General features: G+C 42.5%; 1 protein-coding gene across 1 annotated transcript in view; it reads left to right on the top strand.

Annotated features, from left to right (window-relative positions):
- The window catches only part of rnf152 (ring finger protein 152), a 41,997-nt gene extending 17,401 nt beyond the window's left edge, over positions 1 to 24,596 (top strand). The window contains exon 2 of the mRNA XM_070853283.1: positions 23,606 to 24,596. Within this exon, the coding sequence (XP_070709384.1) occupies positions 23,809 to 24,453 (645 nt within the window). The 5' untranslated portion in view covers positions 23,606 to 23,808 and the 3' untranslated portion in view covers positions 24,454 to 24,596. The remainder of the gene's footprint in view (positions 1 to 23,605) is intronic.
- The last annotated feature ends 2,859 nt before the right edge of the window (positions 24,597 to 27,455 follow it).

The following is a 27,455-nucleotide window of genomic DNA, read 5'->3' as shown; positions in this document are numbered from 1 at the left end:
ACCATAGCTTTCTAAGACATAACTCCAATTAACAAAACCTCAATTTTCTCTTCTTCCAACGGCAACAAGCGGTTTTTTAAAGTAGACGATCCTTCAAACACAGAGATGATCTCATTTTGCTCCACCGCCGGCAGAATTTGAAATCACATGCAGCTATTATGCTTCACTATTCTGAGGACAGCGCCTCTGCTTCCCACCTCGCCTGCTCTGCTTACACAGACGAGGCTCAGAGGAACCGCAGATGCTCCTCACAATGTAGATGACAGGATAAAAAGAGAAAGAGACAGAGTGGATCCAAAAGAATGGAGGGGAGTGATAGAACGTGAAGTGAAAAGGCCAGGGAGGGGAGGATAAGCCATGTCTCCCTTGTCTTGACATTTCTCTCCGTCTCTCCTGGGAATGAATACCCCGATATAAATGTTCCAAACTGATGATGGAGTGGAAGAAGAGGAGGAGGAGGAGGAGGAGTGGAGGCTTGTTTGATGAGCATTAGTTGTTACGCGCAGCAGAGACGGCCTATAATTTGTTTTCAGGTTGATGTAATTAAAGGGTTCGAGCCTCAGCAGTTTTCTCCGGGCTAATTTGTTTAGGAATCGCTGATTCTCCCGCCGGTGACGATAGCGCTACTGTGACTCCGCTGCTGATGCTGGTGGTCATGGCAACAGGAGGGGCCCACAGGTGTCCATTTTGGTGTCTCTCTCTCTCTCTCTCTCTCTCTCTCTCCGTCGAGCTCGCTCCTCAGAAGGCTGGATTTACATGCAGCGCTTTGCACCAGGTGCTGTTCATCCACACTCGAGGGGAAGTTCACCTGGATTGGCTCCTGAGCTTTGTGCTGAGTGAGACGTCTTTCTCGGATAAAGACACCTGCTGTTAACGGGAAGGAAAAAGTAAAAGCTTGACATTTTGCAAAACACACTTATGTGTTTTTCTTGCTGGAATGAGATTAATGATACGACTTCACGTCTGAGTGTTAATTATGAAGCTGGAGCCACGAGGCAATTTGCTTAATCAAACAAGGTACAACATGTGAATTAGCGAGGTGCTGTCAGGTGTGTTTTTCCACCATCTTCTAGTCTTAATGCTAAGCTAAGATAATCACCTCCTGGCTCTTGCTTTTTACTCAACCCACAGACAAGACAGTGGTATGGATCTCCTCATCTATGTCTTTGTCCAGTCAAACCCCAAAGACTGCCTTTTAACTTAAGTTTTGTGGTATAAAGCCAAGAAAAACAGCTAATCCTTATATTTGAGAACCAGGAAAAGGAGTTTTTGCGTGAAAAATAAACAACAAATGAATAAAAATAAATAAGTAAGTAATCAAGAAAGAGTTTGATGGGAGAATGCAGCTAGTTTAGCAGCCTAAATCCCCAAATGTGGCCTCACAGTGAGTGTCTCATTCATTCCCACTAACTGAATCAACATGGATTCCCTCCAAATCAAATTCTGGCACGTGTTACGAACGCATCCTCGCTGACAGGAAACGAGGAATTAGAATTAGAGAGCCGCGAGTGTCTCCGTCCAGAGAAAGCTGGACTCGCCGGCGTCAGATGTGCCGCCTCCTGGTGTGCATCCTGGAGGTTTCCTTTGGTTTAAAGGCTCACAGTTTGGACAAAACATGTACGTACTTGATGTCACCTTGGAGGATCTGTGGGTATTGATGCTACCTCTCACTAGAGGCAACACACCTGGAGCTGGTTTTAAGACATTCCCTGTGTGTACATTTTACTTACTTACTTTTTAAAAATGATATATTTTTAGGGGAAATGAACCTAGTTTCTTTTTGAAAGCCCTGCTGAATGTCTGGGATTAAGTCTTGCCAGCAGGCTTTTTCAAGAAATCATTTTTGTGATGAAATGGCTGCAGTTACCTGTCTTATAATTTAACTACTTTGCACTAGTGAGTCTGACAGGTCTGCTGTGCCACACTTTTGGGATTGGTTTTCTCCATGAGGCATTTGATAGAATGGGAAAGCTTTATCTGCATCCAGAGGCCTATAACCTCGTGGGTTGGGGACTGATCCTGCAGCTCTGCTTCCTCCCAGACACCCGATGATAATCTGTCCGCTCCTCGGGTGGCCTGAGTGAAAGCATGAGCTGGCTGTTGGATCAAACAAACCGTATCCTTGCTTCCCTCCCTGCTTTTCTTGGAAAATAAATAATTTTTCAGCTTTGTTGCCAAAAAACCATGGGTGAGAACAGCGGTGAACCTGGGGCAGTTGGTGTTTTCATTTTGCGAGCTGCAGGTTTGGTAATCGCAGAATCTGTAAGTGGCATTGATGGGTTTTTTTCTTGATCCCTCAGAGGAATTGAGCTCTCCTGCTATATTTGAAATACCAAAGGCAGGATTTTGTGGGATTGCATCTGCGGATGTCCACACTTGGCCTCAAATGAGTGTTTGCATCTCCCATGGCTGTTATTTAATACCGGACTAGGCAGGCTTTTCATGTGTAATTATGCCCATTAGATCAAACATAATCCTCAACAAGGAGTGCAGACGGAAAGATGGTTCCAGCCTTCATTAACTGTGGTAGATTTGTTCTGTTTGTTGGAGTTAAATTCTGCTATTTGGACATGTTCACCCACAGGAAATGGTTGTGGCATCTTGATTTAATTTCAGAGTTAATTCTTAATAATTATTGTTTTTTTTCCCCCTTCTGTCCATGAACAATATTCTAGAGTTTATATTCTCTTATTCTTTTTTTAAGGTGATTATTTGATAATATTGAACAATTTACGGATGAAAACTTAAGTTGTTGATACTCTTTTGTGGATTAACTATGAAGACACTTTCTAAACAAACAATCTGACCACAAGGTCCATTGAGTAAGTTGTTCTGGGGTTTTAACACAATTTCAAAGTTCCTTATTTCTTTTTTTCTCTCTATTTTAATGAACTTCTCATCCACACTGGAAAAACAGTAAAGATCCAACATGGATCCAAGAGAACAGTTTCTAAAAGGACCTTTTTTCCAACCAATTTGATCAGATGTGGCCACAGAATAAACGTACTGTAGCTTTAAGACTGCAGAGATCCCATGGAGGGAGCAAAGGACTTCTTCAGGGGTCTAATAAGGCAAAGAGAGAGAAATCTAGATGAGGGCACTGACTGAGAGAATATTAATGAGTCTGTTCATGAACCTCTGTACTGTATGTGTGACTGCGCCGTTATCCGGAGACACATGACCCACATCCTTTACTTGAAGACTTGCTTTGCATATGTAGTTTTATTTCTCAGCAGGTCACCCATGCTGGTGTCTCTTTCCCCATGTTTTTTTTAAAGCTTGATATATGTCGTTCTTCCTGGTGTCTAATATCTCAGCCGAGCTGATCGAAGTCCTTGGGCGCTCTGGTGTTGTGTGCGACTCGTGCTGTCAAGCTTTTCTGTTTGGCTGTTGATTGAAACATGCCTGGAGTCTGACTCTGCCGCCCAGCTGATGACACATGATGGCAAGCGGCTGATTTATGACCTCAGTAGTGCACCGATGCTCCTGCTGGGAAACTCCACTCCCGTCTCCTTCCACTTGTACTAGATTTTTTATTTTTTTGCACAAGTGAGCTGATATATTTTGTCTGACATTGACCCTGTAAAACTAACGCTGGAGGCTTTTCAGCTCTTATTTGCTGAGTTTGCATTGTGCTCTTCATTGACTGTACTCCGGGTTCTTGTTGCCTCTCATTGACTGAGTCTTTGTGTGTCCGCCTGGTCCTTTTGGAGCATTTCATCGGATGTCACTGGCATTGATTAACTCCGCGGGCCTCATCAGAGCTTGTTATCCTGTCAATTTGCCCACCAACTGCTCAAGTCATTAACATTTAGGTTACTGTGCAAAATGGTCCGCCAGGTGTTACTGTAGCTCATTTCTCTCACCAGAGTCCATCCACACCTGTGCTGCTGTCAGAGAACAGAGTGTGATGTGTAAATGTGATGGAAAGATGCAGTGAATTCTCTCTCACTTATTTCTTGGGCACCAGCGAGAGATTAATTAGCCAAGATTACAAGTATGCATAAACGGACTCTTATAAAGAATATACCTACAAGCCAACTTTGCACTCAGTCCCTCTGTTGCAAACTAACCCGTCTTTTGGGGTTTTGTAGCCGACAAATATGGATGGATTATCTGAGACGTTGCCTGTAGGCCTCAGTGAGTGTAAGTTCAGCTAAAACTCGGCCTGTGTGGAGGTGAACTAGGCCGAGTAAGTGGCAAGCACTTCTTGTGAACATAATTCATTGACTTTTTTAGCGCTTACATGTTTGCACAGCTAATATTTAGCTAAATTTTTCGTATGTGTAACATGCTGAATTTTTAGCATGCTAGTGTGCTATTCCAGCTTTTGGATTTAACCAACAGGTTAAAGTTTAGCATATCACTGAGAGCATCCTTTAGCAGAACTAGATTTAGTTTTATCATGCCATGAACTGAAATAGTGCTGCAACCAGGGACTATTTTATTGGTTCACCTGCTGAATGTAGAGCAATCATTTGGTTTACGAAGTGTCAGGAAATTGTCTGTGACCGATTAACTGTCCAAAACCCTCAAGACAGTCAGAAGAAGCTAAATCTGTCACCAGAGAACCAGGGACTGCTGAAATGCTCAAAAACATACTTTAGCGGTATCCTCCTTTAACCCTGTCAGCCCTGTGGGGTTGTGTGGTGTTAGCATCCCTGAGCTGACGTGAAACTCTCAGTTCTTCCTGAATCACGGTTGCTGTTTAGTCTAAAATGAGCTTCGTCTGACAGCTGCTGTAATGAATTTATGTGTCACAGTGTGTAGGAGGAAGAAACGGAGGGAAATCTATTTGCATAATATCATGTGTCCCACCCTCTGCAGGTTGAAGGGCAGTGTGTCCTTTGTACTCAGGGTGGATGTTTCTTTAGTGTTGGCTACATGTTGTTGACCACCACAACAACAGCTCTCGCTGTCAGACGGGGGGTTTGAGGGATTTGTAGAAACCAATTGGTTTCTGTTTTCTTCCTCAGACTTTGGCATCAGAATCGGCTCAGAAAAGGGAGGCCGAGGCAATTTCATTAGTTGTAGCTCGAAAGCATGAACACAGGTAGCCTTTCACATGTTTGGCCTCAGGAGACGCTGTTGAAGGTCAGGCGTGTCCGCTGTGTATGTACAGTGTGTGTGTTTTATGTTTGACATTTGTCTTTTTTTTTTTTCTCCCTCGTTCTCTCTGCTGCAGGGCTCTTGTATCATATGAGAGTGTGTGTGTGTGTGTGTGTGTGTGTGTGGAGCTTCAAAGACAGAGATGATGCTACAAAAGAGATGAGGGAGTAGTTGTGGATAATCACAGGATTGTCAGTGGTGGTGTGTGTCTGGTGTGTGTGCGGGTCGAAGGGCATCATTCAGCTCGTGTGTGCAGACACAGTCATGTGTGGCTCTCTGGGTCTCTTCTCATTTTCTTTTCCACCGACACCCTCGCAGACCTGCCCACACTAACGCACTGCAACATGTATCTGGAATCTTAAAATCTGCTTTTTTTTTTTGGATGTAAACGACCGGGGAAATACACTGTCACACTGTCTGAAACCTGCAACCAGAATATTTTATGGAACAGACAAAGTTTGCAATCAGAAAACCATTTTTCTCTCTTGAACTGACGTTTTTTCATACTGCGATGAGCAGTTAACTTCACGTTTGTCATGCTGATGAAGGGAATACATCGCTATGGAGGTTGTTATTCCTGTAAATTGGCTTACAAACAACCTGTACAGCTGTGTCGACCTTATCCAGGCTTGTCGGGGGGGGGGGTTGTGGTGATTTCTTTCTGTTGTGCTTCTGGCACCTCACAGTAAAATGACACCCACATCTTTAATCCCACCTCCAAAGCTCTGATTGGCTCAGTTCCTCCTGTTGTCTGAATGGTCGTCAGCACATGACCTACTTGAATCTCTAAAAGGTCTCTGATTGATGCTGTAGCTTGAATTTAAATGCTGTTTAATTTTTCAGATGTTTTTTTGGAGGCTTTGACTACTCGACTCGAGAAGGAAGCAGAAATCACAGCAGCAAAAACCTCAAAACCAAATAAAACCAAAATCTGCAAGGTGCAAAAGGACTTTGCTGTAAATCAAACAAACGGCTGCAAATGATGATTTGCATGACATTTTATTTATTTTTCACAACAAATTCCTAGAACCGAAGGTGCTGCCTTCAGATGTTTGGATTTGTCTGACCAGGAGTCCAAAACGTATAATCCTGCAAAAAGAATGGAATCAAGAAATCAGTTGTAATGAATAATAAAAACTGTTTGCTGTCCACCGACTAGCAATAATTATATTTATTATTATTCAGTAAGTCTGTTGACAGATAATTAATCATCAGTCAATAACAAACATGGTTTCAGCTGTGTCTGATTTTCTGTTTGTCATTATAGATGGACTGTCTTTGGTTTATCAGTTTTATAGACTATATACTATATAGATTAATCGGTTGACCAAAAATAGAATGAGCGCAGTAATTGGTAAAGAAAGCGATGCAGACGGATCCGCCCAGGAGGTTGTGCAGGATGGAAGCGCAGCCTCAGATGACCTCGGCGTGCTCGCAGATCCGTGCTCCGCTTCCCTGACAACCTCTGGGTAATGAACAACACCTGATGCTGCAGCAACCACACACACACACACACACACACACACACACACACACACACACACACAGTGACAGACACCATCCAGCTTTAATCCTGACAAATTGCCACCACGAGTACTGTAGAGTCCCTTTCTAAAGCCCTTTATCTGCCTTGCTTGCCCATTCACTGGTGTACAGAAGCTCCGAGATTCATTCTCCAATCTATATCCTCCCCAACAGGGCCCATTATCTTAAGTGAGTGTCGATATGAAGCTGAGGGGCACACTCTTTTTCTTCTTCATGTACAAATGAGCTGCAGGAGTCATTTCAGAGCTGCACTGTGTGAGCACATGACTTCTGACTGGTAACCTAGCTCATGTAGGACTGATAAATAAGTGGCCTTGGTAATATGCTCCCTGTATGTGCTTCAGTGTGTCAGTGCTGCAGGGCTTTGATGTCGGAGCTTCTGTTGTCATCCCTCATGTCATTAGCGGCATCACAGGGACCCACTCAGCTGTCAGACGCACACCAACGCCACGCATCCTTTTAAAGACTGCGAGCTCGCCAGCCAGGGATAAGGCATGTAGGCATATCAAAGCCTATTTATTTGGCAACACATGTGGACATTTTCTGGACGATGATTGGAAGTGAAACTAACGAAGGCTTTCCATAAAGTGGGAATTAGCAAGCCAAGGCTCCTCTGTGTTTTTCTTCATAAAAGGAGCACAAAGCTGATTTACAGTCCCCATACATCACCAAGGCATCATCATCAAAACCACCCCGGCGTTTTCCCTCCACTTTCTTCTGGAGAGAGAGAGAGCGCGGAGGCTTTAATGCTGTGTTGGTGTTTGTTTGTTCAGAAACGGAAAGAATATGGTTACAATAATCACACGTTCACATCTCCAGCTCCTTGTTTACTTTATTTTTTATTTTTTTACATTCGGGTTTGGTTAGCTCAGACATCTAGTCTCTTCAGTCCTTTATTGTTAGGTTATGAACACGATTTGTGTTTTCTTTATATACGTAACAATGATACACTTTTATCTACTACTGCTTTATCATCTGAGCTGCAACACCTACTGACATCTGCTCGTTTTAAATCACATGTGCGTGGTATGTCCTTTCTCTGGTTGGCTCGCTTTTCATAGGTTTGTCCTGAATAATTACAGGATTCTCTTCTTCTGGGGCCTGTTTCACCAAAGTTGCACCATAAAATCTGTGATTTTTGATATTCAAATGCCATTTGTTCTTTATTTTTCTGTGAAAGTGACAGACCTGGACTGGACTGCAGACTGATTGGTCGGTTGAACATGTTGCAGGTATCCAAATTTAGATTATGAAAATGATGATGAGTGCACTTAGAATAATCATTAATCCTGAATGTAACAGCACTCGATGCGGTGATGACCTAATTGGAGTATTGTGCAGCGCTGCTCCCTCCAGCAGGCCTGCTAGTCCAGATCTGTCACTCTGAACTAGAAATTGTTCAAATCAACAGACCAACTGGAAAACATTCATCATCTCTTCTTAGCCTTATCACCAGCGCAGCTAAACATGCCGACTGTTTTAAAAATGGACCATAATTCTTCAGTCTTAACCCAGCTGAGAAAAGCTTTTAGTTCTACTGCTGACACAATCAATAGCAAATATTCACAGGTTCCAGCAAATGTGAGGATTTATTGCTTTTCTCTTGTTTTAAATCCTTGCAAACTGCATATCTTTGTGTGTTGGACTGTTGATCAGCCAAAACCTTGTCACCTTGGGCTCCAGCAACATGTGATGGGTATTTTTCACTATTTTCTATAGACTAAACAACTCAAACAAAAATAGTAAACAGAACAACTGATGAAAATGAAATAATGCAGGCTAAATAATGACAGCATGCCAAACCAGATAAACAAACATATACATGATACAGTAGATTTAGATCAGTGAGGGATTCATATGTCATCTTTTCTCTAAAAGACAGATGCTCATTGACTTGTGTCTACCTTGTGCTGATCCCAACAGAAGTGAGACGGTTGTAGCTAATTAGCTTTAAGAGTCTCTCACCTCCTGCTGGGCCGGTGGCAGGACGCTGACTGTGAGGTTACCACAATAGAAATGTAAATTAACACGCGGCTCCCGGCCAGCACCTACAGTATAGTATCTGCATGTGGTCCGCCCTGATGGATTTGTCTCAGTCCGTCAGAGGAAGACCTGACCCGTGACTCTACAGCTACGTGCCAATCAGTGTATCGACCCATTTGTGTTTTCGCCAGCCAGAGGTGTCCACGCCGACATCAGTCTCGGTGAAATATTTCTCTCCTTGGCTGAGCGTCAAATGTGTCCTCAGCCTCGGCGCTGTCTGTCTCACTAAAAGAGATGAGCGGGGGATGAAGGAGGGCGGAGGAGGGGGTGTGAAAATAGCTGATGGAAGACATCACGGCCATTTCTCAAACTCCAAACTGTAGTAGCAGGTGGCCCGGCAGCCGGCAACCTCACTTCTCGGCTCGGCAGTTTACAGCACATACAGGAAACACTCCGGCTTACTTTACCTTGCTTTAAAAGGCTTTTATCATTAAAGTTCCCCGTTAGTCTGGTATACAACGTGTGTTCGAGGCATTTCTAGTTCCTTTAATGTGTATTTTACAACACACCCAGCGTCTCTCTGTCCTTCCAGGGACACTACAGCTGTTACTTAATGATTTCTGCTATCTATACTGCTGTTTCCACAAGTTCTCCTCGAGTTAAAGATTTCAATTTGCTCTGTAAATAGAGGGATTAAATATTCTTAATTGGTTTGTACTCAAAGGATTTAGGATTATAATAATATATTTCGTCTTTCTTGAAAGATGGAACTGGGATTTTCTGTTTTTTATAAGGAAACGTTAGTTGTCAAGCCAAACTATTCAGGGCCGACATGCATGTGTCATCAGTGTCTCTGTGATAAACTGATGGTTAAATATCTATCGGTGGGCGATGCAGTTAAAATCCTTTAACCTTTAACGTGTCGTGCACATTTTGAAAAGTCAAATAAAACATATTTTTGTACCCAGACGGGGAAATCTGTGGTTAATGCAACAGATTAAATACTTGAAAAATGACTCTACTTCATGGCACTGATGCAAAAATCATATGAAAAGCCAATATTATTACAATGCAGACAATAGATTGCTTACTTTATGATGATATTGATTCATTATTGATTAGCAGTATTGCACACGATGGCTTAATTCTCCCAGAGTTGAAAATGACGATATTACTTGTGGTGGTTTTTAATGGCGGGGTGAATAAAACCGGGACTCAGTCGTCTTCTCGGGTTTTCTATCCGTCCAAACAGACACATTTTGGATTCTACCGAGGAGCGAAGGAAAAAAGAGATGTGCTTGAAATCACATTACATGTTTCCACGCGCAGCTGGAGGAGTAACAACCTGTTGTTGTTGTTGTTGATGCCAAACAGAGAGCCCTCGAGCGAGTGTCAGAGCCACACAGATTTCCTCTGTGACGACGATATCCAGTTCACACATGATGTTAATGTTAATAGATGATCGTGGAAGTAAATTCATTTTTTTTTTCAATTTAAATTCAACTTTTTTCACAACATATGCAAAAGAAAACTTCAAAATTCATAGATTTAGATGCATTAAGTTTCAGTTTTTGACTGAATTATGAGGCTGTTCGGTGTTTACAGCCCTGAAAGACATGTTTTACATCCTCGGACTGAGCTCCCATTGTACACTGACATATTAATCCTCTGCTGTGTTAGTCTAGTGTGCTCAGATAAAGACTGCCTACATCCTCTTTATGCGACTGATCTCAGATTGGGAAGTAAGCAGGCTAATTGTTTACTCTCTGTGCTGATTCCTGTGTCCTTTTTAATGACTGCAGGCAGACTGTTTACACAGTTTGGGTTACTGAACACACAGCTTGTCATTGATAGAGAAGACCGCATGCTGCGGCTGCTGCAGTACATTTCTAAGATCTTGTTTTAAATGTAACTATTGTTTGGCAGTGGGACTCAGCTGTACATGTCATTTCTTTAGCTTGTTATTGCCTGGCGACGGTACACACCACACCAATTTGCAGCCTTGTGGAGGTACTTAAACCTCCTCGAGTCCTTTCATGTTATTCAGAATGACGTTCCCGTGTTTAATTGGCACTTTCAAACTTAATTGCATTAAATGGGAAGTAGCTGTTCTGCATCAGGTTCAGTGGGGTTGAGCTAATGAGGAGAGCGGCAGTCCAAAAGGAAAGTAATCCACCATATAAATATGACTTTTATCAGGGGGAAAATGAATGCATGAAGGTTATACTCACTATGGCATAAAACAGACGTGATCATGTGCCTCTTAGTGAAAGGTCAGAGACGCTTTATACCATATCATTCCAGAGCGTTTGACATTGTATTATGATGTTATTCTTGAATTGAAGATGACTTTCACAGGTTTGCCGAGTAGCTCAGAGGTGAAACTAATGATTATTTTCATAATTGATTAAACTTCCAATTAGTTTTAACTGCCCAACAGCAGTCCGAGCCATGAAGATATCCAGAAAACGTACTATACTTCTGAAATTAGTGAAGCACAGGTGCTCGAAAAATAACTAAAATCGATGAATAATACACGATTTAGCGATTTATCAAAATAGTTGCCTATAAATATTGATAGCAGATTGGATGTGACCAGTTTGAAAGAGGCTTAAGCTGTAAAAACAACAGCATAGAGAGTGTTACTCTATTTGTTGTTTGTTCAAACGCCTAAACTGACTTACGTCTGCATTTACCTGACAGCGGCTGCTAGCTGTCGCTGCAGGCTGAGCTGTAGGATGGAGGGATGGACTTAAACTAAGACCACACTCCTTTCGTAGCCTTAATCTAGAAGGTTTTTGACCCAAACCCAAACCATACTGTCTGTAAATCAAGAAACAGTTGTATGAGCTGTTATTGTAACAGACTTTGCACCCACCAGAGTGACCTGCACAGAGAAAACAAGCTGTAGGTGTGTCTGACCTGGAGATGCTTCAAGCTGCTCCAGAGAAGCAGGTCTAAACACTTCTTGACTGCCTCAGGCCTCCGTGAACTCCTGGTTGTAAGAGGTGGACAGATGTGTTTGTACATGGTGTCTCATGAGCGTTTCAGGCTTATGTTCACTATCTAACTACTTTTATAGTGACCGATCGGACCAAGTTGGACGTTTCAACTACTGCGAGATAAAATCGTAGGTGCTGGTGTTGAAGGTTACTAGTTACTTCCTGTTAAGGTCATTTTAAACACGTGTTCTTTGGGGTGTCTGGACTAAATATGTTTCTGTTTCAGTACATTTTTGTTTCGGGGCTTTTGTAGTGACCTGAATCTCATCAGTTGTCTAATGTGTCGTCCTTAGTTGTTCAATATGTGCTTCTTTCTTCCTGTGTATGTTGGTGATAACAGTCATTATGTTCAGTGTCTAGTTTTCTATATGTTTGATTAATCTTTTATTCTGCTGTCACCTTAACGTTGCTTTTAGTTGTCTGATAGCAGGAATCCTAACAGAATCCAACATCCTCACACCTCACCTTAGGATAACATTAAAGGTTGAAGCTTTGGAGGGAAAAACTTCTTTTTACCTGCAATTTAAAACTCTACTTTGATGTTCCAACTTCTCAGTGATTCACTTTGTTACACCACACAAATAAAGCAATAGATAAAACTTTATTGTAAACAAAGAAAGTTACACCAGATTAAGTATCCTGCTAAATGCTAACTAGCCTCGAGTCACGCCACGTAATGTAACTGGGATTCATGCGATGTGGTGAGACGGCCTTTAAATCTCATTTTTCATTGATACGATTATACGATGAAGAGACACATTTTGTTTGCATATTGTCTGTTTCCCTTCAGCCTTTCACATTTTCCAAATACAGAGAACAGGAAGATGATTTTTTTGAGGTTTGATATAAAAGGTAAAGGCAAAAAATGTATAGATGAAGTTTTTTTTCTCCTCAACTTCACTGTCTCAGTTTGCAGTAATAATGCCTAACACCACATTTGGACACTATTCCTCACAGTTCTGGGTTAAAACAGCCTACATGCTTAATAATTAAGAAACTGAGTTGAAATTAAGTTGTCGGAAACCTTTAAAAGACACAAAAAAGGAAAAAGGAAGCCTATTTTTGTGGCTTGTTACTGATCCTCTTTGCTTGACAACTTAGTTTTCCTCCTGAAAACACAGAAATGACTGTTTGGAGTCCGATGATGTCGCCCGCCTCATTTATTTGTCCTTAATTAACATGTCAAGACATCGTGGTGTTAATGGTGACGAGGTGACACCAAACAGTTTGAGGGCAACTCTAAAAAAAAGTGACGCCCCGTCACCCCATCACTTCCACCCCCCTCTGGTCTTTTCCCCTCCCGAGAATCCCGGAGCGAGATTTTTTGACAAAACAGTAGCGATGTGACAAAGTCTGTCTCCTAGCAACATGCTAGATCTCCTGTCTGTGGTTCAAATTGAGTGAGAGACTCTTGAAAGCGTTGGCTCGCAGCGTTGCTGTAAGTGCGATAGATGTGCGAGTCGAGGCGCAGGTTGAACAGGAGTGGGTACGTTTGATGAATGTCTACTCAGGCTGTTTTTTACTTATTTCTCCCTAAACATTTACCTGCTGAGCTTCGTAAAAACCCAAGCTCTGTCTTTTTATGACTAGGCATCTTGTTTATTGGTAGCATTTCCATTGCACACACACACACACACACACACACACACAGTCCCGCTGTGCTGTTCGCTGATGTGCGAATGATCTCATACTCAGTTGGAGGGTCGGGGTGTGTTCGCTGCCTGCTGCGTCGCTCCGTGCTGGATCGACTCAGCAGCTGCAAAAATATGCACAATGTTAAAACCTGTCTTCTCAGGTACCGCCTCGGCAGGAAAGATTCTTATTTACCACCTCCCATCAGACTTAAAAAGCACAAACCCAGATGCCTGAGTGGATTCGACAGAGCAGACAAACCTCAGAGAAAACACAGTTCACTGCACAGGCTCTTTTCCATAAAAGTCTGTGATTTTCAAATGTCTTTTTGGAGCCCTGAAGCCTGTCCTTAGCAGTAAATTTTATCACCCTCTCTGTGGTGAACTCTTTTATTTAATAAGTGAACTGAAGTGTTTCATACCTCAGTGAGATGAACTCCATTTGAAGAAATGAGACCTGCTCTTACAAAATGATATCTGACATGAGAGGAAAAGGCGTAGTGTGGCCTACAGTTAAAGCTATGAGTCATCTAAACACCACTTTCACTCAGGAAATGTTTTCAAAATGAGCCGTCTTTGTTTGTGGGACCCGTTGAACTTCCTAGGAAGCAGTTTTTATTATTAAAAAAAGGACATGAAGTGTTGACACCATTGTCCCACGGTTAATAGTTTTCAAATCATCCTCATTTACATAGTTTCCACAAGCAGCCTCGTTGCAGATTAGCTTAATTAAAAGTGTCAGTGCTGTTTGAAGTTTGGGCAGAGCTGCTGTGCTTGCCTTTATCTCAGGTCTCCAGCATCTTTATTTGAATCTGTAGATGGAGATCAGGCCTCCGGCTGCTGAAATCACAGCATTCACCTCTTTCATCTGCTTTGAAAATTGCTGGGTTTCTCAGAGTAGAGATGCCTTTCATCAAAGAACGGAGAGGGCGGGTGATTTGTTTTGCTGATGAGAGTTTTTGGACTCTGTGTGACCTCGCTGACGGTTGATTGGATAGTGTCGGAGTGACAGCAGAGCGCTCGACAGCCTGTCGCTCACATGCGTAAAGGTGTGTGTGAGTTTACACAGACTACACTCACACATGTAAACCTGTAAAAACAATGCAGTATATACTTAGACACAGGTAACTATTGTCATGTTTTCTAGGACCCTTGAATTGAATGAATAGACTGTGGTGGCTCTTTAATAACAGATGTGAGATTTGCATAGAATTACAGGCAAATTCTAATTTCTTATAATCTCTCAGCGTCACCCAGGTTTTCTTTCTCACTTCTACTGGTAGCTAATAGTGTAGAAAGGTCTGATTTCCACCCCAGTGAAATGGAGGTGAATAGAATATAGTTTCTGGCGGTCCGAGCATAGAAAACTTAAAACTAGAAACATTGTCGGGGTTACTGTGGTTAATCCACAGACCTCACTGTGAGCAGTGTTCGCTGTAACAGGACGTCTGGAGATTTGAGATCTTTTCATTTAGTTTTCGTAGAAGTATTACCTTCTAAATTAAATTGACAAAAGTCAGATATTTTCTCTTGCCTCCTGTCGGCAGTGATGTTGGTTATGAGATGTTTTAGCACGTGATTGCAGGAGACAATAAACACCCATAAACTAAAAGTGAGGTTGTGTTTCAGTCAGTGCCGTCAGACCTGCAGCGTTGATTTTAGCAAAAACCTAAAGGAATCAGTCATTTTTAAATGATGTGTGTCGTCCATCCGTTCTCTACCATTAATGAAGTTCCTGTTCATGATAATCGTCATAATAATAATAATAATTTCCTTTTGGATGTTTTAAAATGTAATTTCTATCACTGGGGTCGAGATAGAAATCTTACAAATATCTCAAAATCTGGCTCCATAGCGCCACCAGTGGTCAAAAACAACATAACCACCTTAAATTGTATGTGAAAAACCAGAGAGACGAGTAAAGTGCGACAAAGCCAGTTTGTCTGTTGCAGAGAAAAGAATTCTCTCCCCTCATACTCACTTCTTACTCTTACTACAAACTCCATTGCATTGTGATGTATAAAGGTGGATAAACTGCAGGGTCTCCTCACTGATGGATTTCCTCATTTATGGTTGTTGAATGGCGACGCTCTACAAAGAGAGCCTCACTATTTGAGGAGCGATTTGTTAGAATTTCCTCTACGGCTGCACAGAAAATATCTCGACATGATAGAGTTGACGACCAACCAGTTATAAGTTTGGGAAACCTGCCTGAGGAAAAGCTTTAATACCTTATAAAAGCTGCTTCGTGTAATATAATTGCTTTTGTGCTCAGATTGCTGTTTTCCAGGTAAATGTGGGCGGTCGTACAGCACAGTAAAAATGGAGGAAGCTTTCTAGCTCTTAAACTAGGACAGTTATCAGTGCTGGAGCCAGTATGATAGGTAAATAGTCCTTTTTTCATATGTCACTTTAAGGAATGTGTTTGTCTTTTTTGGAGCTTAACAAAATGCTCCAAACTTCTCACATGCATCAGTGTTAAATGTTGCCTCAACACAAGCAGCTAACTTAAAGTCAGCTCAAACTTGGCAAAGGATCTGTTCAATCAGGTAAAATCTTACCAAAGAATAAGCAGACAATACAAGACAGTATTTCCTAAGTGCCTCTGTGTGTTATGTGTGTTTGAGGACACTTTAACTAGAGAGGTAATTCAATCAGCACTTCCCTCTCCCTCCTTTTTTCCCGGGTGAGTTTGTTGTTAAGTCAGGAAATCATCTTCTGTTGCCAAATATTGGCTTTAGAGAATGAAACCAAGTACCTGCAGAGATGCACTGGATGAACTGTCCTCTGCTCACCTCCTCCGGTTGGGCGGCGTCCCAGCGGTGCAGGAGTTAGTGTCACGCTCGGGCAGATCTGTGGGGCCGAGCTCATCCGGCAGCCCTGCCAGCTCTGACACTCGCTGGCTCCTCAAGCTGGAAATTGCTATAATGTGTCCTGCAGTGGTCGGCTGCACAGGCCTCTATCAGGGGCTCCATCTGTGCTGCGCCCACACACACACACACACACACACACAAAACAATGCCTTATACGTCATACTTGGTAATGGTGCATAGACAGACACTCATGCACTACCACTGACAAAAGTAAGTGGACAGAGAAACTTCTGCTGCAGTAGTTGAGTGTCTCAGTCTGAAACTGTGAGCATTAACCTGCTGCCATAACAGCCTCCACTCCTCTGGTCTCCACCAGATGTTGGATCCTCTGGCTGCAGGGGGATTGATCCCATTCTGCCACGGGAGCGTTAGTGAGGTCCAACGCCGAGTGACAAGGTCTGGCTCACAGTTGGTGTTCCAGTTCATCCCACAGGTGTTGAGGATGGCATCTAGGCCAGGGCTCTGTGCCACCGCGTCAGCTTCATCCTCCCCACACTGGGAGAAGCATTTCTTTACCTGGCTGTTAAAGAAGAACGACTCTGTCAGATCGGTGAATAATAATAATTATTATAAAGCTGCAAGTACATTTAAGAACAGAAGGGAAGTGGAACAGCCAAATGTATCTGTCTTCATAAAATACGTGGTTTTGGGAGCTTGGTCCTACAATGACTGAAGCTGATGAGCTAATGGTGAACACACCAGGTACAACAGCTTCACATCAGCGGTTTATTCTCTGATGGTTAAAAAAAAGGTTTATTGACCAACATGGGAATTTAACTTAAACTTAAACTTAACTTAAATCCTGGAGAACTGGAGATATTTCCTTTTGCAACAACCCCATTTGGATTATTTGAAATTGGTTACAGTAGTTATTTATGATATTTTCTTAGACACTATCCTACAACTATAAGCCAAATTCCTATTATTTCCATAAACTTTAACTCTAACTTTAACCATAAAGCCCAGACTTTATTCTCAAACGGCCCCTCTGAAGATGTGAGATCAGCACAGTAGGTTATTTTTAACACACATCCATACTTTATGATGTAACCTTAGTCAAGGGCAAACTGTTCTGTGTCCTTCTCGCCTGTGCAGTTAACATTAAACGTATATGAAAAATGGCCTGCAGTTTAAGTTAATTGATGAGTTCTGGATTAACACACACAGGCGGACTGTGGAGCGTAAAAAGCCGCCGGCCACTCAGTGAAGGAGCTGCTGCTGCTGCTGCCCTTTAGTCTCTGCAGCTCCTGTGTGAGTACTTTAGCTGCTAAATGTTCTCTGGAAGAGATGTTGACTCCCGTCCAAAAATGTTTGATGTGTGGGTGAAATCGGCTCACCAACTGTATGTGTGCACATGCTGGCTCAGCGAACTGGTCACAGACCAGACTCGGAGGAGAGCGCACTTGGTTTGGCGTGTTTTTACTGAAACATATCAAGATTAGTGGACTGTTCTGTTAACACTTCATCTTTAGCCAAAAAAAAAAAAGATTATTTTCTAGTTTAATGTGCACAAGTGACACCTGCGTCACAGCACAATGCATTTACCATCATTTGAAATGATGGAATTCATTAGAAATATGATGCCACAAATTAGACCGACTCCAAATGGAGCCTTTGGGTTTCATTGTTTCGACCTTATTAAAAAGTGATAAGAAACGTGTTTGTTCCTGTCACTTTGTCTGATGTTTTAATATCTGATGAGGCGCTGATAGCTGGAGACATTTGGGGAATAAATGGATGGTATATTGGAGAACAGTTGAGCGACGGCTTTAATTTTGATGGACTCATATCTGCTGAAATCTCATGAAGGAATGAATGAATGTGGGCATCAGTCCAGGAGTTATTTATACTGCTGCCAGGAGGGTTTCAGTCCTTTTTATTTGTCTGCCTGTTCGGTGGTTAGTTAGGATATCTGGAAAGTTTACCAATAGATTTCAATGACATTTGGTTGAGTGTGCAGCAACAAGGACCAGTTGGTGTCACTCTCAATAGTTTTATAAAAAGATTTATTATTATTATCATCACCACACAGGGCCTGAATCCAAATGTCCAACCTCTGAACTTGTGACCTCGTATTCAAGGGCTGCAGGGAATGCACAACGAAAGGGGAATTAAAACCTCATTCATTACCGTGGATGAAGACTAACGCTGAGACCTGTAACCCACCTCAGAGCATTTTAATATTGAACCTTAATCCTCACATCGCAAAAAACAATGTCCTCTCTATGTCTACATTTGTTATTGGTATTTCCAAGTGCTCTAATTCTGATTAATGATGTATTGCAAACCATATTGTATGAATTATGGATAATAGTCTGGATAATGTTACATACAGTTCACCTGTTTCTACAGTATGTACAGCACAGTACACTCATCACAGATCTACCAGTGTCATTACTTGTCCTTGACAGACACAGATTCAGATTATTTCTATAACGTCATTGTTTGAATTGTGACTTTTGCTGTTATTATTGAATTAAAAAATCCAATTAAGTTTACTGTTGAGTTATACCAACTCTTACTGTCATGTTTTTTTTGATGATAATAGATAGATATTTTGACAAATCCTAAGTCAAGGTCCATTCACCAGCATTTTTCCACAGCTTTCAACCATATCTAACTATAAAGGAAGCAATCTCTGTATACATGTCGATCTGAGAAATGGTTTTCGGGATAAGCAGCAGACACAGATACAGAGATTCCATCCTTTATCCTTCAGATATCATGAAATACAATTGAAATATATATAAAAACGATGGATCTCGAGTTATGATTTTTTTATAATGTCAAACTGAGGTCACCTTTAAAGCCCAGTACATACAAAATGTTTTTTATTTGTTGTAAAATATCTGTTCACTATCTTAGACCACAACACTAACTGGAGGGATCATACCAGAAACGGAGAAAACCAAAATTTTAATATATAGGCCAATGTTTTGTTTTCAAATTCTGTTGTTTTCATGTTGGCCTCGATAATCCAGCATCAGTTGGGCTCTAATTGAGTTGTTGGAGTTGATATGGCCTGAAAAAGCCCGTTCATTTTAGGTAACTGCTCTGCACCTGCTCGATGCGAACACATGTCCTACAATGAACCAGCACGCACATGTGTTACATGAGCAGTTACGTCACGCATCACACTGTACATCATCCTCTCGCTGACATGTCACTGGTTCAAAACCACCTCGGGGTTTGCAGATTAACACGCTTTTCCTGCATGCTGCTCACAGCCCTCCTCCCCCTGCTGCTTCCAGGTAGTTTATTATACGGCACTGGGGTGGAGTTGTGTGTGTCTGTGTGTGTTTGTGCATGTCTGTACTGCTGGCTGTGGTGGTTATTTTTAACTTCTGTCTGCTAGGACGAGTGCACTTTCTCCTCGGCTGATTGTGTGCGGAGGCCCTGCGGGAGTGTGTGTGTGTGTGTGTGTGTGTGTTTTCTGTTTGGTTACTCCCAGTGGACCACAGGCGTGCTGGGGTGGTGGAGGCCGCCACTCGGTCACTCTGCATCATTACTAAATCATACGTCCTTCCCTGCTTCCCTGATGACGCCACAGAAACACACTGGTGGAATTATTATTTCACAAAGACAGACCAGATAGCCTTCAAGTGGCTATCCTGATTTGTACCCAGATTTGTCCATCTTTGGGGACGTTATGTTGTTGTCTTTCCATGGAGGTGCGATAGAAAATGGGTCACAAACTGAGCTTTCATCCAGAAAGCCAGGTTGCCCTGGTTACAGCTTAGTTGAACTGATAAATCATACTGTTAAGTTGGAGTCGGGGCTGCTCCTCGCCCTCCTCGCTGCTGTTTAGTGACCTCAGTGTGCGCCTCAAGAGCAGAGATGGTATTTTCTTTTAGATTCTGGGAAAAATGACGTGCTTTCATTGATAACTCAGACGATCTCCTCCATCGGAGTGACCACCGTGGGGACAGCTGATGTTCAGAGCAGCTGTGAAAGATGATACCCTGCTAAATAGAGCAGCATCAAGTCAATTAATCGTTAAGTCATTCAGAATATTAATCTGCTGTTTTGATAATCAATTACTCTTTTCAGTTATTTATTTAAGGATAAATGGCAAAAATTAACCGGTTCCTGGTTTTCATTAGTGAATATTTCCTGGTTTTCTTTGTATTCCATGATATTAAACAAAAAAAACTTGTTGAAGTTGAATATAGAGTATATCCACTGGGGCTTTAGGACATTGTTTTAGGCATTCTTTACTATTTCCTGTCATTTTTTGGGAACAAAACCATCAATTAATCAAGAAAATAATCAGCAGATTAATCGATTTATGAAAGTTGCAGCCCTATTACTGATCATCTTATTAATTATGTAAATTGCCAAATACATGGACATCATTTTTCAAGAAGAAATTACTCATTTTGACTAAAATCAATAATTTGTTCCATATACAGCTCCCACAGCACAAAATAAACTTGTAAAGATGTTGCCTCGTGGGATTTAGATGATTACTATGGCTAATTTTATTGTTTTTATATGTTTTTTTTAATTTATTGTGCAGCTTTATTGTAGTCTGATGTGTAGAAAATGAGTGAAAAAGTAGCTGTGGAAAGGAAAAGATGGGGAGGAGGGGACAGGGGGGAAGAAATTATCCGGTGAAAAGTATGAAGAATTGATGTAAAATGGTAAAGGAGAAGCTTTTCAGTCAGAAGGGAAGGAGGAAGAAGGAAGGCAAGAGAGAGAGAGAGCGACTGGGTTTATGGGAATATTGAGCCACAAAGCATTTATGTCAGATCAAAGCTAATCCTTATCTTTGGGAAAAGGATTCAGTAATACCCTAGGCTGTCTCGCCCCCCTCAAGGGCAGCTGTCTTTCTCCGCTTCCTATGCTAGTATTCCTCTTTCCCCACTTCTCCATGAAACTGCCTGGATTTTTTTCTCAACTTTTCCTCGACTTTGACTCGGTAACGGTGTGGAGAAACTAGGTCAGCCGGGGCGTGTGGAGCGAGGAGGCAGGAGGAGCGGAGGGTCTGGCCTCCGGACCCGGCTTGGGAGAGAGTGTTTTGCCCGGGGGACCGGTGATGCTGCCGAGGGCAAAGAAAGGAGACGTCCATGAGGCTGAAGCGGATGATGCTGACGACTACAGATCGGTTGACTTGACTGTAGAGTTTAACAGTACTTACTGTTTGACCAGCTGTGCCCTCACTGCTAGCTAGACGCAGCAGAATTAGAACTCAAATAACGGAAAGATCCAATAGTTGTTGAGATATTTAAGTCCAGCAACTGACTGAGCATCCCTACAGCCACGCCACCACTACGGCCTAAAAGATGATGTCTTCATAAAGAATGTAGCCCTTTTAATCCATATTCAATGTGAGGGTTCAACCATCAAAAATGCTGTTTTTTAATTTTAAATTCTGTATACCACGCTGCATTGAAGTCAGTGGGATCATTTTAATGTAAGTCACATACGGCCAGGGTTGCTGCGGTGCTAAAACTGATCCAGGGGCCGACCCTGACTTAATTAATGCACTAACCGATTGCAGAAACTCTGAATTTTGATGACAAAATTATTCAGTGTGGTCTGGCCAGAACTTGGACCACTTTCTAAGGTCAGTCTCAGGAGAATTTGACAAGTGCATCCCTAAAAACTAAACCTAAATAGAATCTGTAAGGGTCTCAAAAGTAGGTTGAGGATCTCTGCCATTTGGAAACAGTTTGAAGTAGTAGAAGTAGTAGTGCTGCATCTTTTTAACTCTGAAGTTGGCTACAGGATCTGTGCAGGACGCCTCTCAAGTTATTTGATTTCGGTGCGGAGAAACCTGGAGGAGACCCCAGAGCAGACCCAGAACATGCCGGAGGGATTATATATCCCATGTGGCCTGGTAATGCCTTAAGATGCCCTAGGAAGAGCTGAAGGACGTGGCTGTGGACAAGGGGCTATATTGTTTAGTCTGCTTCAATGACGTCATGGGGAAAGATATTAATCATCAGCTGATTAAACGCTTTATGGGCGATTCAGGTTTGAGGAGCATAACCTATGTGGGACTTGGACTCGATGTAATGCCATCAAATCCTAACCCTGTCTTTTTGCGGTTATTTACCACCCCTCAAGGTCGAATGTGATCATCCTCTCTGTTCCAAATGAACCAAACTAAAGGACTCCAGACTGAATAAACTGCTCCCAGCATGCCTGGTGTGAACACACTCTTATCTGTCATTGCTGTGCCGGTGTCCCCACAGGGCGCCATGAGCTGTTTAATTGCCTGAGATCTTGTTTTTGATAAGCGACTGAGATGTACGGCGTTGCAGGGCAATCAGTGGTCACCTTTTTCCATTTCTATCGCCACTTTTATCTCCATCTCTCCCCCCTCCATCTGTCTCACCCTTCACTCTAGCTGTCTACCCACAGTCGTGCCCGGAGGGACACTGGCTCTGTTGAGATGGCAGCAGAGGGAAAAGGAAAGAAAAATCTAGTCGTCACCTCAGCAGTTTTCACACTTGACAATTTGGGTGAAAAATACAATAGAAAGTCGGCAGGGCCCTGTTTGGTATTCATTGTTTCTTTGGTGCTATTTTGACAGGGTTTAATCATCTGTAAAAGTAAACTATCACAGCTTCCGCATGGATTAACACTGTAGACGTGATTATGCAAGAGGAGTAGGAGGAGGAAGAAATTGTTTATCGAGTCTGTGGCCTGAAGGAGACAGTTAAAGGAATTAGCCATACTTAACACAGATACTGAGGCGAAGGGTCTCATGAACTCGCCTCTGTTGCAGTTAGCTGGAGGCGATGAGCGCTGCACATAACAATGACTCTTTATCATTCATGATGCATTGTTTGACCACTGCATCGCCCGCAATCAGGGCTGTGTCTGCGCTCCCTGCGGTGCGATCAGCCATCTGTGAAGTGCTATTTGTTCCTCTTACTGAATGTCTGTTGCATCATTTACAAGTGTTAAGACCAAGCCAACAAGTCTGCAAGTTTTAGCTCTTCAGATGCAAAACATTTATTTTTGCTGGATATTTGCTACAGGGAGCTGCCAGGCCCTCATACGTGCACGTGTACTACTGATTGGACATACAAATATAGAATCACATTTTCTAAACATCTGAAATGTTATGGCCCCCTGCTGTGGTCCTTTAAGTGTAGTTTGGATGTGTATTTTTGTGTTTTGTGAGTTGTTGTGTGATTGTTTTTACTGCCCACATGAGTAACACCTTGACACAATAGGTTAATGACTGTGCAGAACTGGTAAGGGTTATGATTGTGAGATTAGCAGTATCAACCATATTATGATGGCTTTGGTGATGTTTTTAGGGGTGATACTAATACAGTAAATCATATTTGGTGCTATAATAATAATAGGGATAAGAAAAAGTCCTTAAATGTGCAGAAAACCGAGCAACTGTTGCACTAATTTTTCGAAAAATCTGTGTTTTTTAACACTTGGTAAATGTGAACCAAATTGTCTCAACAATGTTTTCTTTGCTCTTTTATTGCAGATGAATGACCATGTTGCCATCAAAGTGCTGTGATATCACTGTGAAGTTGTGGACGGTGGTGGAACATCAAGCACGGGAGCTTTCTTAGCTTCACTTGGAGTGGTGCAACCTTTCTGCAAGGCCTGTTGACTCACCTTCATTAAAATAACTTTTGTTCTCTGCCAGTGAATATAATAAGGGACCACCTACCGATCTTTTAAAAAATGGAGACTCTTTCCCAAGACTCAATTCTGGAGTGCCAGATCTGCTTTAACTACTACAGCCCCCGCCGGCGGCCCAAACTCCTGGATTGCCGGCACACATGCTGCTCAGTATGTTTGACCCAGATGCGCAGCAGTCAGAAAGAGATTCGTTGTCCCTGGTGCCGCGGTGTCACCAAGCTCCCACCAGGCCTGTCCGTCTCCCAGCTCCCAGACGACCCGGACATCATCACTGTCATCGCCATCCCACATGCCTCCGAGCACACGCCCGTCTTCATCCGCCTGCCCAGCAACGGCTGCTACATGCTGCCGCTGCCTGTTGCTAAGGAGCGTGCCCTCGGCCTGCCGGGGGAGCTGGGATGTCGCTTCTTGCCTGGCAGCCAGCAGAAGGGGGTGACCGTGGTGACCGTGCCCGAGCATCAGCCTCTGGGTCTGGGTATGGGTCTAGAGGGTGTGGGGGTGGGGCTGGAGGGAGGTGAGAGCGAGAGGAGAGTCACTGGCCCAGTGGGAGGAGGAGGGAAGGGATCCACATGGTCTGGTGTGTGCACAGTGATCCTGGTGGCCTGCGTCCTGCTCTTCCTCCTCGGCATTGTGCTGCACAACATGTCCTGCATCTCCAAACGCTTTACTGTCATCTCCTGCGGCTGAGGGCAGGGACAAGCTGATCGGACTGCCGCGGACCCCCCCTGGATTCCCCCACTAGCCCTACCTCTCCTCAAGGTGGGACCCTACTGAGGAGAGGGGACCAAACTCACATCATGGGCATGCAAGGAAACTACAGAGCAATGTAGAGAGAAACCGATGAAGAAGAAGAGGACGGGGAGGAGATCCACAGATGGTCTGCCGTTGTGTCCCAATTTTTTAAATTTTATTTGGGAGACTGAATTAAAATGGAAATACTTAACTATCCTCTTGTCCAACAACACTCTGCTCGCCCTGAAATTCTCGCCCCTTTCCTCTCCTTCCATTTTCACTGAAAGAACAACTTGGGAATTACTCCAGAAATGCTTTTGGCCAGCTGATAAGTTTTTGGCGAGGGGCCGATCTAACACTTGCAGTCGTTGGATTGACTGTTTAGTCTGTGGATTGTAGAAGTACATCAGTTATCATAGTGTTGTTTAGCCGAGTGTAGGCTCCAAGCGCAGTGTCTCCAGCTGGTGCTGTAGTACAGAGAATTCGGACTTGGCTGCTCTCCGTTCTCTGATGCTGCAGGAATTAACTGTTCGGGATCCACGTCTGGCCCCATTTGAATCATCTCGGAAACTCAAAAAATCAACAACGCTTACATTTATCGTTTCCCTTTCACACAACCTGTTCTTGTTCAGAACACGCTGTTTCTCTGGAGGCTCCGTGTGGTCAGTAACGTGACTGCTGGCAAAAAAAGTCAAAACATGGATTGTATTCATGTATTCCAGCATATCACAGGTCTAAACAGGTAAAACACAGGTAATAGGGAGTTCTGTATGACATCCTTTATGACATCCACCAAGATTTGTTGTTTTCAGCCTCTCAAAGTTGAGGATTTGCTGTTTTTTCAGTTTTTAATCAATGATTACTCAAAATTAAAAACTACTGGTCAGACAACTAACTTAATTTGAAAAACTAACTTTGGCTCTCTAAACTTTCAGTGGACACCATTTCTTTACCAAATGATTGATCTTTCCAGTGGAAGTGAAAGTGATCACCAGGTGCGGTCCTATTGTGAACATCCAGCAGGACGTTGGGTGCCAAAAGTGAGACTGTCTGATGAAGACGTTTCTCAAAATGCAGAATTGAAAGACAGAATAGAAATTTAAAGGGAATAGTTTGACATTTTTTGGGACAAATGATCATTTGCAGAGTTGGATTGATACCACTCTCATGTTGAGCGAGCTGGGAGGTGATTATCTTCGCTTAATGAACAGGAAACAAGGGGAAACAGCTAGCGCTGCTCTCACACGTTAAAATTGGTGTTGGTTGGCATATTTTTTAACTTTGAATAGAACCAGGCTAGCTGTCTCCAGTCTTATCGCTAAGCTAATTTAAGATCACGCCTGGCGCTGTGTTGTGCGTGAGAGTGATCTCTGTCCCTCTAACTTATGAAGCCAATTAGTGTAATGTCAAACTATTCCTTTAAATGAACATATTGAGAATTGGGCATTCAAGGCAATGTTGTTGCTCCGAGTTCTGCAGCGCATCACTTATTATGTTTTCTCACGGACGCTTAGTGTGTTATCATGTATTGATTAACTGTCCATCTACTTCAGCCTGACCTGCGGAACCATCAACCTCTAAAAGCAGGCTCTCTCTCTCTATCTTTGCCCAGGCTCTCACCTGCAGCCCACACACTATCGACTTCCTTTATCTTAATACCTCCCTTAATTTAGAAAACTGGTGCATATGGGCTCGACAGTGCGATGCTGTGTGTTTATGTGTGTGAGTAATGGGTCAGTGGCGGGTCAGGAGTGGGCGGGCGCTGCAGGGTTCCAGTTAATGATGACTGTATCGATTTATCTGCTTTTGAATATCTCTCGCTTCCGCGGAGATGGATGTTTCTCTTTCTTTTCACTTTTATATGTTGAGGCAAGCAATTTGTCTGTTTACTGTATTGTCAAAGCAATGGAGTGTACAGTACACACAAACAGGGTTCTGTATAGCAGCCTCTCATGTACAGAATGATTGTAATTGTCTTTTGGATAACTTCTTTGTTGACATGTTTTATTTGGTTAGTATAAAGTGTCTGATTTGAGGGAGCTCTCTATGATCTAACATGAAATATTCAACACACCAGTGAATCAACTTTTTTTGTGGTATTTAGTATATAAAAAGTTATATACTGTACCAAAATCTTATATATAAATACTTGCATCCTCTTATCCTATTATTTACACATCTGAAACATGGATGATCCAGTCGCTGAGGATTAAAAAAAGTCAGTTTTTCCTTTTAAAAATGGGAAGAGTTTGTCCACATCAGCATGATTTTACACCAGTCATCTCTCTACTCGACAGAAAAGAGATTTGGAAGTTTTGATTTGAAAACGATCACATCTTCACTTTGATTCAGTTTTAAACCACCTTCCACCAAAGCAAAGTCTGAGATCTCTTCCCTCCAAAAGAGACGGACTTCAAACATTTAAAACCAGAATTAAATTGATTAAATTAAGAAATACCCAAAAACCATTTTGCAGCTCAAAGCTTCCCCTCACAGGAACTATTTGTTTTGCAGAGAGAGTGAGTTAAGCTCAGATGAACTGTTTCCTGTGGCACATGCTGCTGGCTGTAGCTCCTGCTGTTGCTGTACTAAAAGCCCTTTTTAAGTGCAGCGCTCCCTCACTGAAAGTTGAAACTATTTTAGCCCTGAGCACCAGAAAAACTTGCCAATTTCACAGCTCCTGAGGTTGTTTTCTGCCTCCGCCCAAGATAACACTGGGATAAAGGGAATCACAGTTAAAAAATCTTAATTTTAGTGCATTACTGCAACTTTTTAATAGGGCATACTTTATATTTATAGTTATAAATCAGTAACTTTTTTAAAGAAACACCTTTATTTTATATCATTATCAGGCTGCTCCAGCCAGGTGGCTCAACCTGGCAACAGAAAAGTTGTGTTATTACTGATTTATGTAGCATTGATTTATTAACAAGGGTATTTTCAAGAACTAATCATGT

The sequence above is a fragment of the Pempheris klunzingeri genome, chromosome 21 (genome assembly GCF_042242105.1).
Source record: "Pempheris klunzingeri isolate RE-2024b chromosome 21, fPemKlu1.hap1, whole genome shotgun sequence".
Taxonomy (NCBI): domain Eukaryota; kingdom Metazoa; phylum Chordata; class Actinopteri; order Acropomatiformes; family Pempheridae; genus Pempheris; species Pempheris klunzingeri.
Note: the sequence above shows the minus strand (reverse complement) of the source record. Positions and strands in the feature narration are given on the sequence as shown.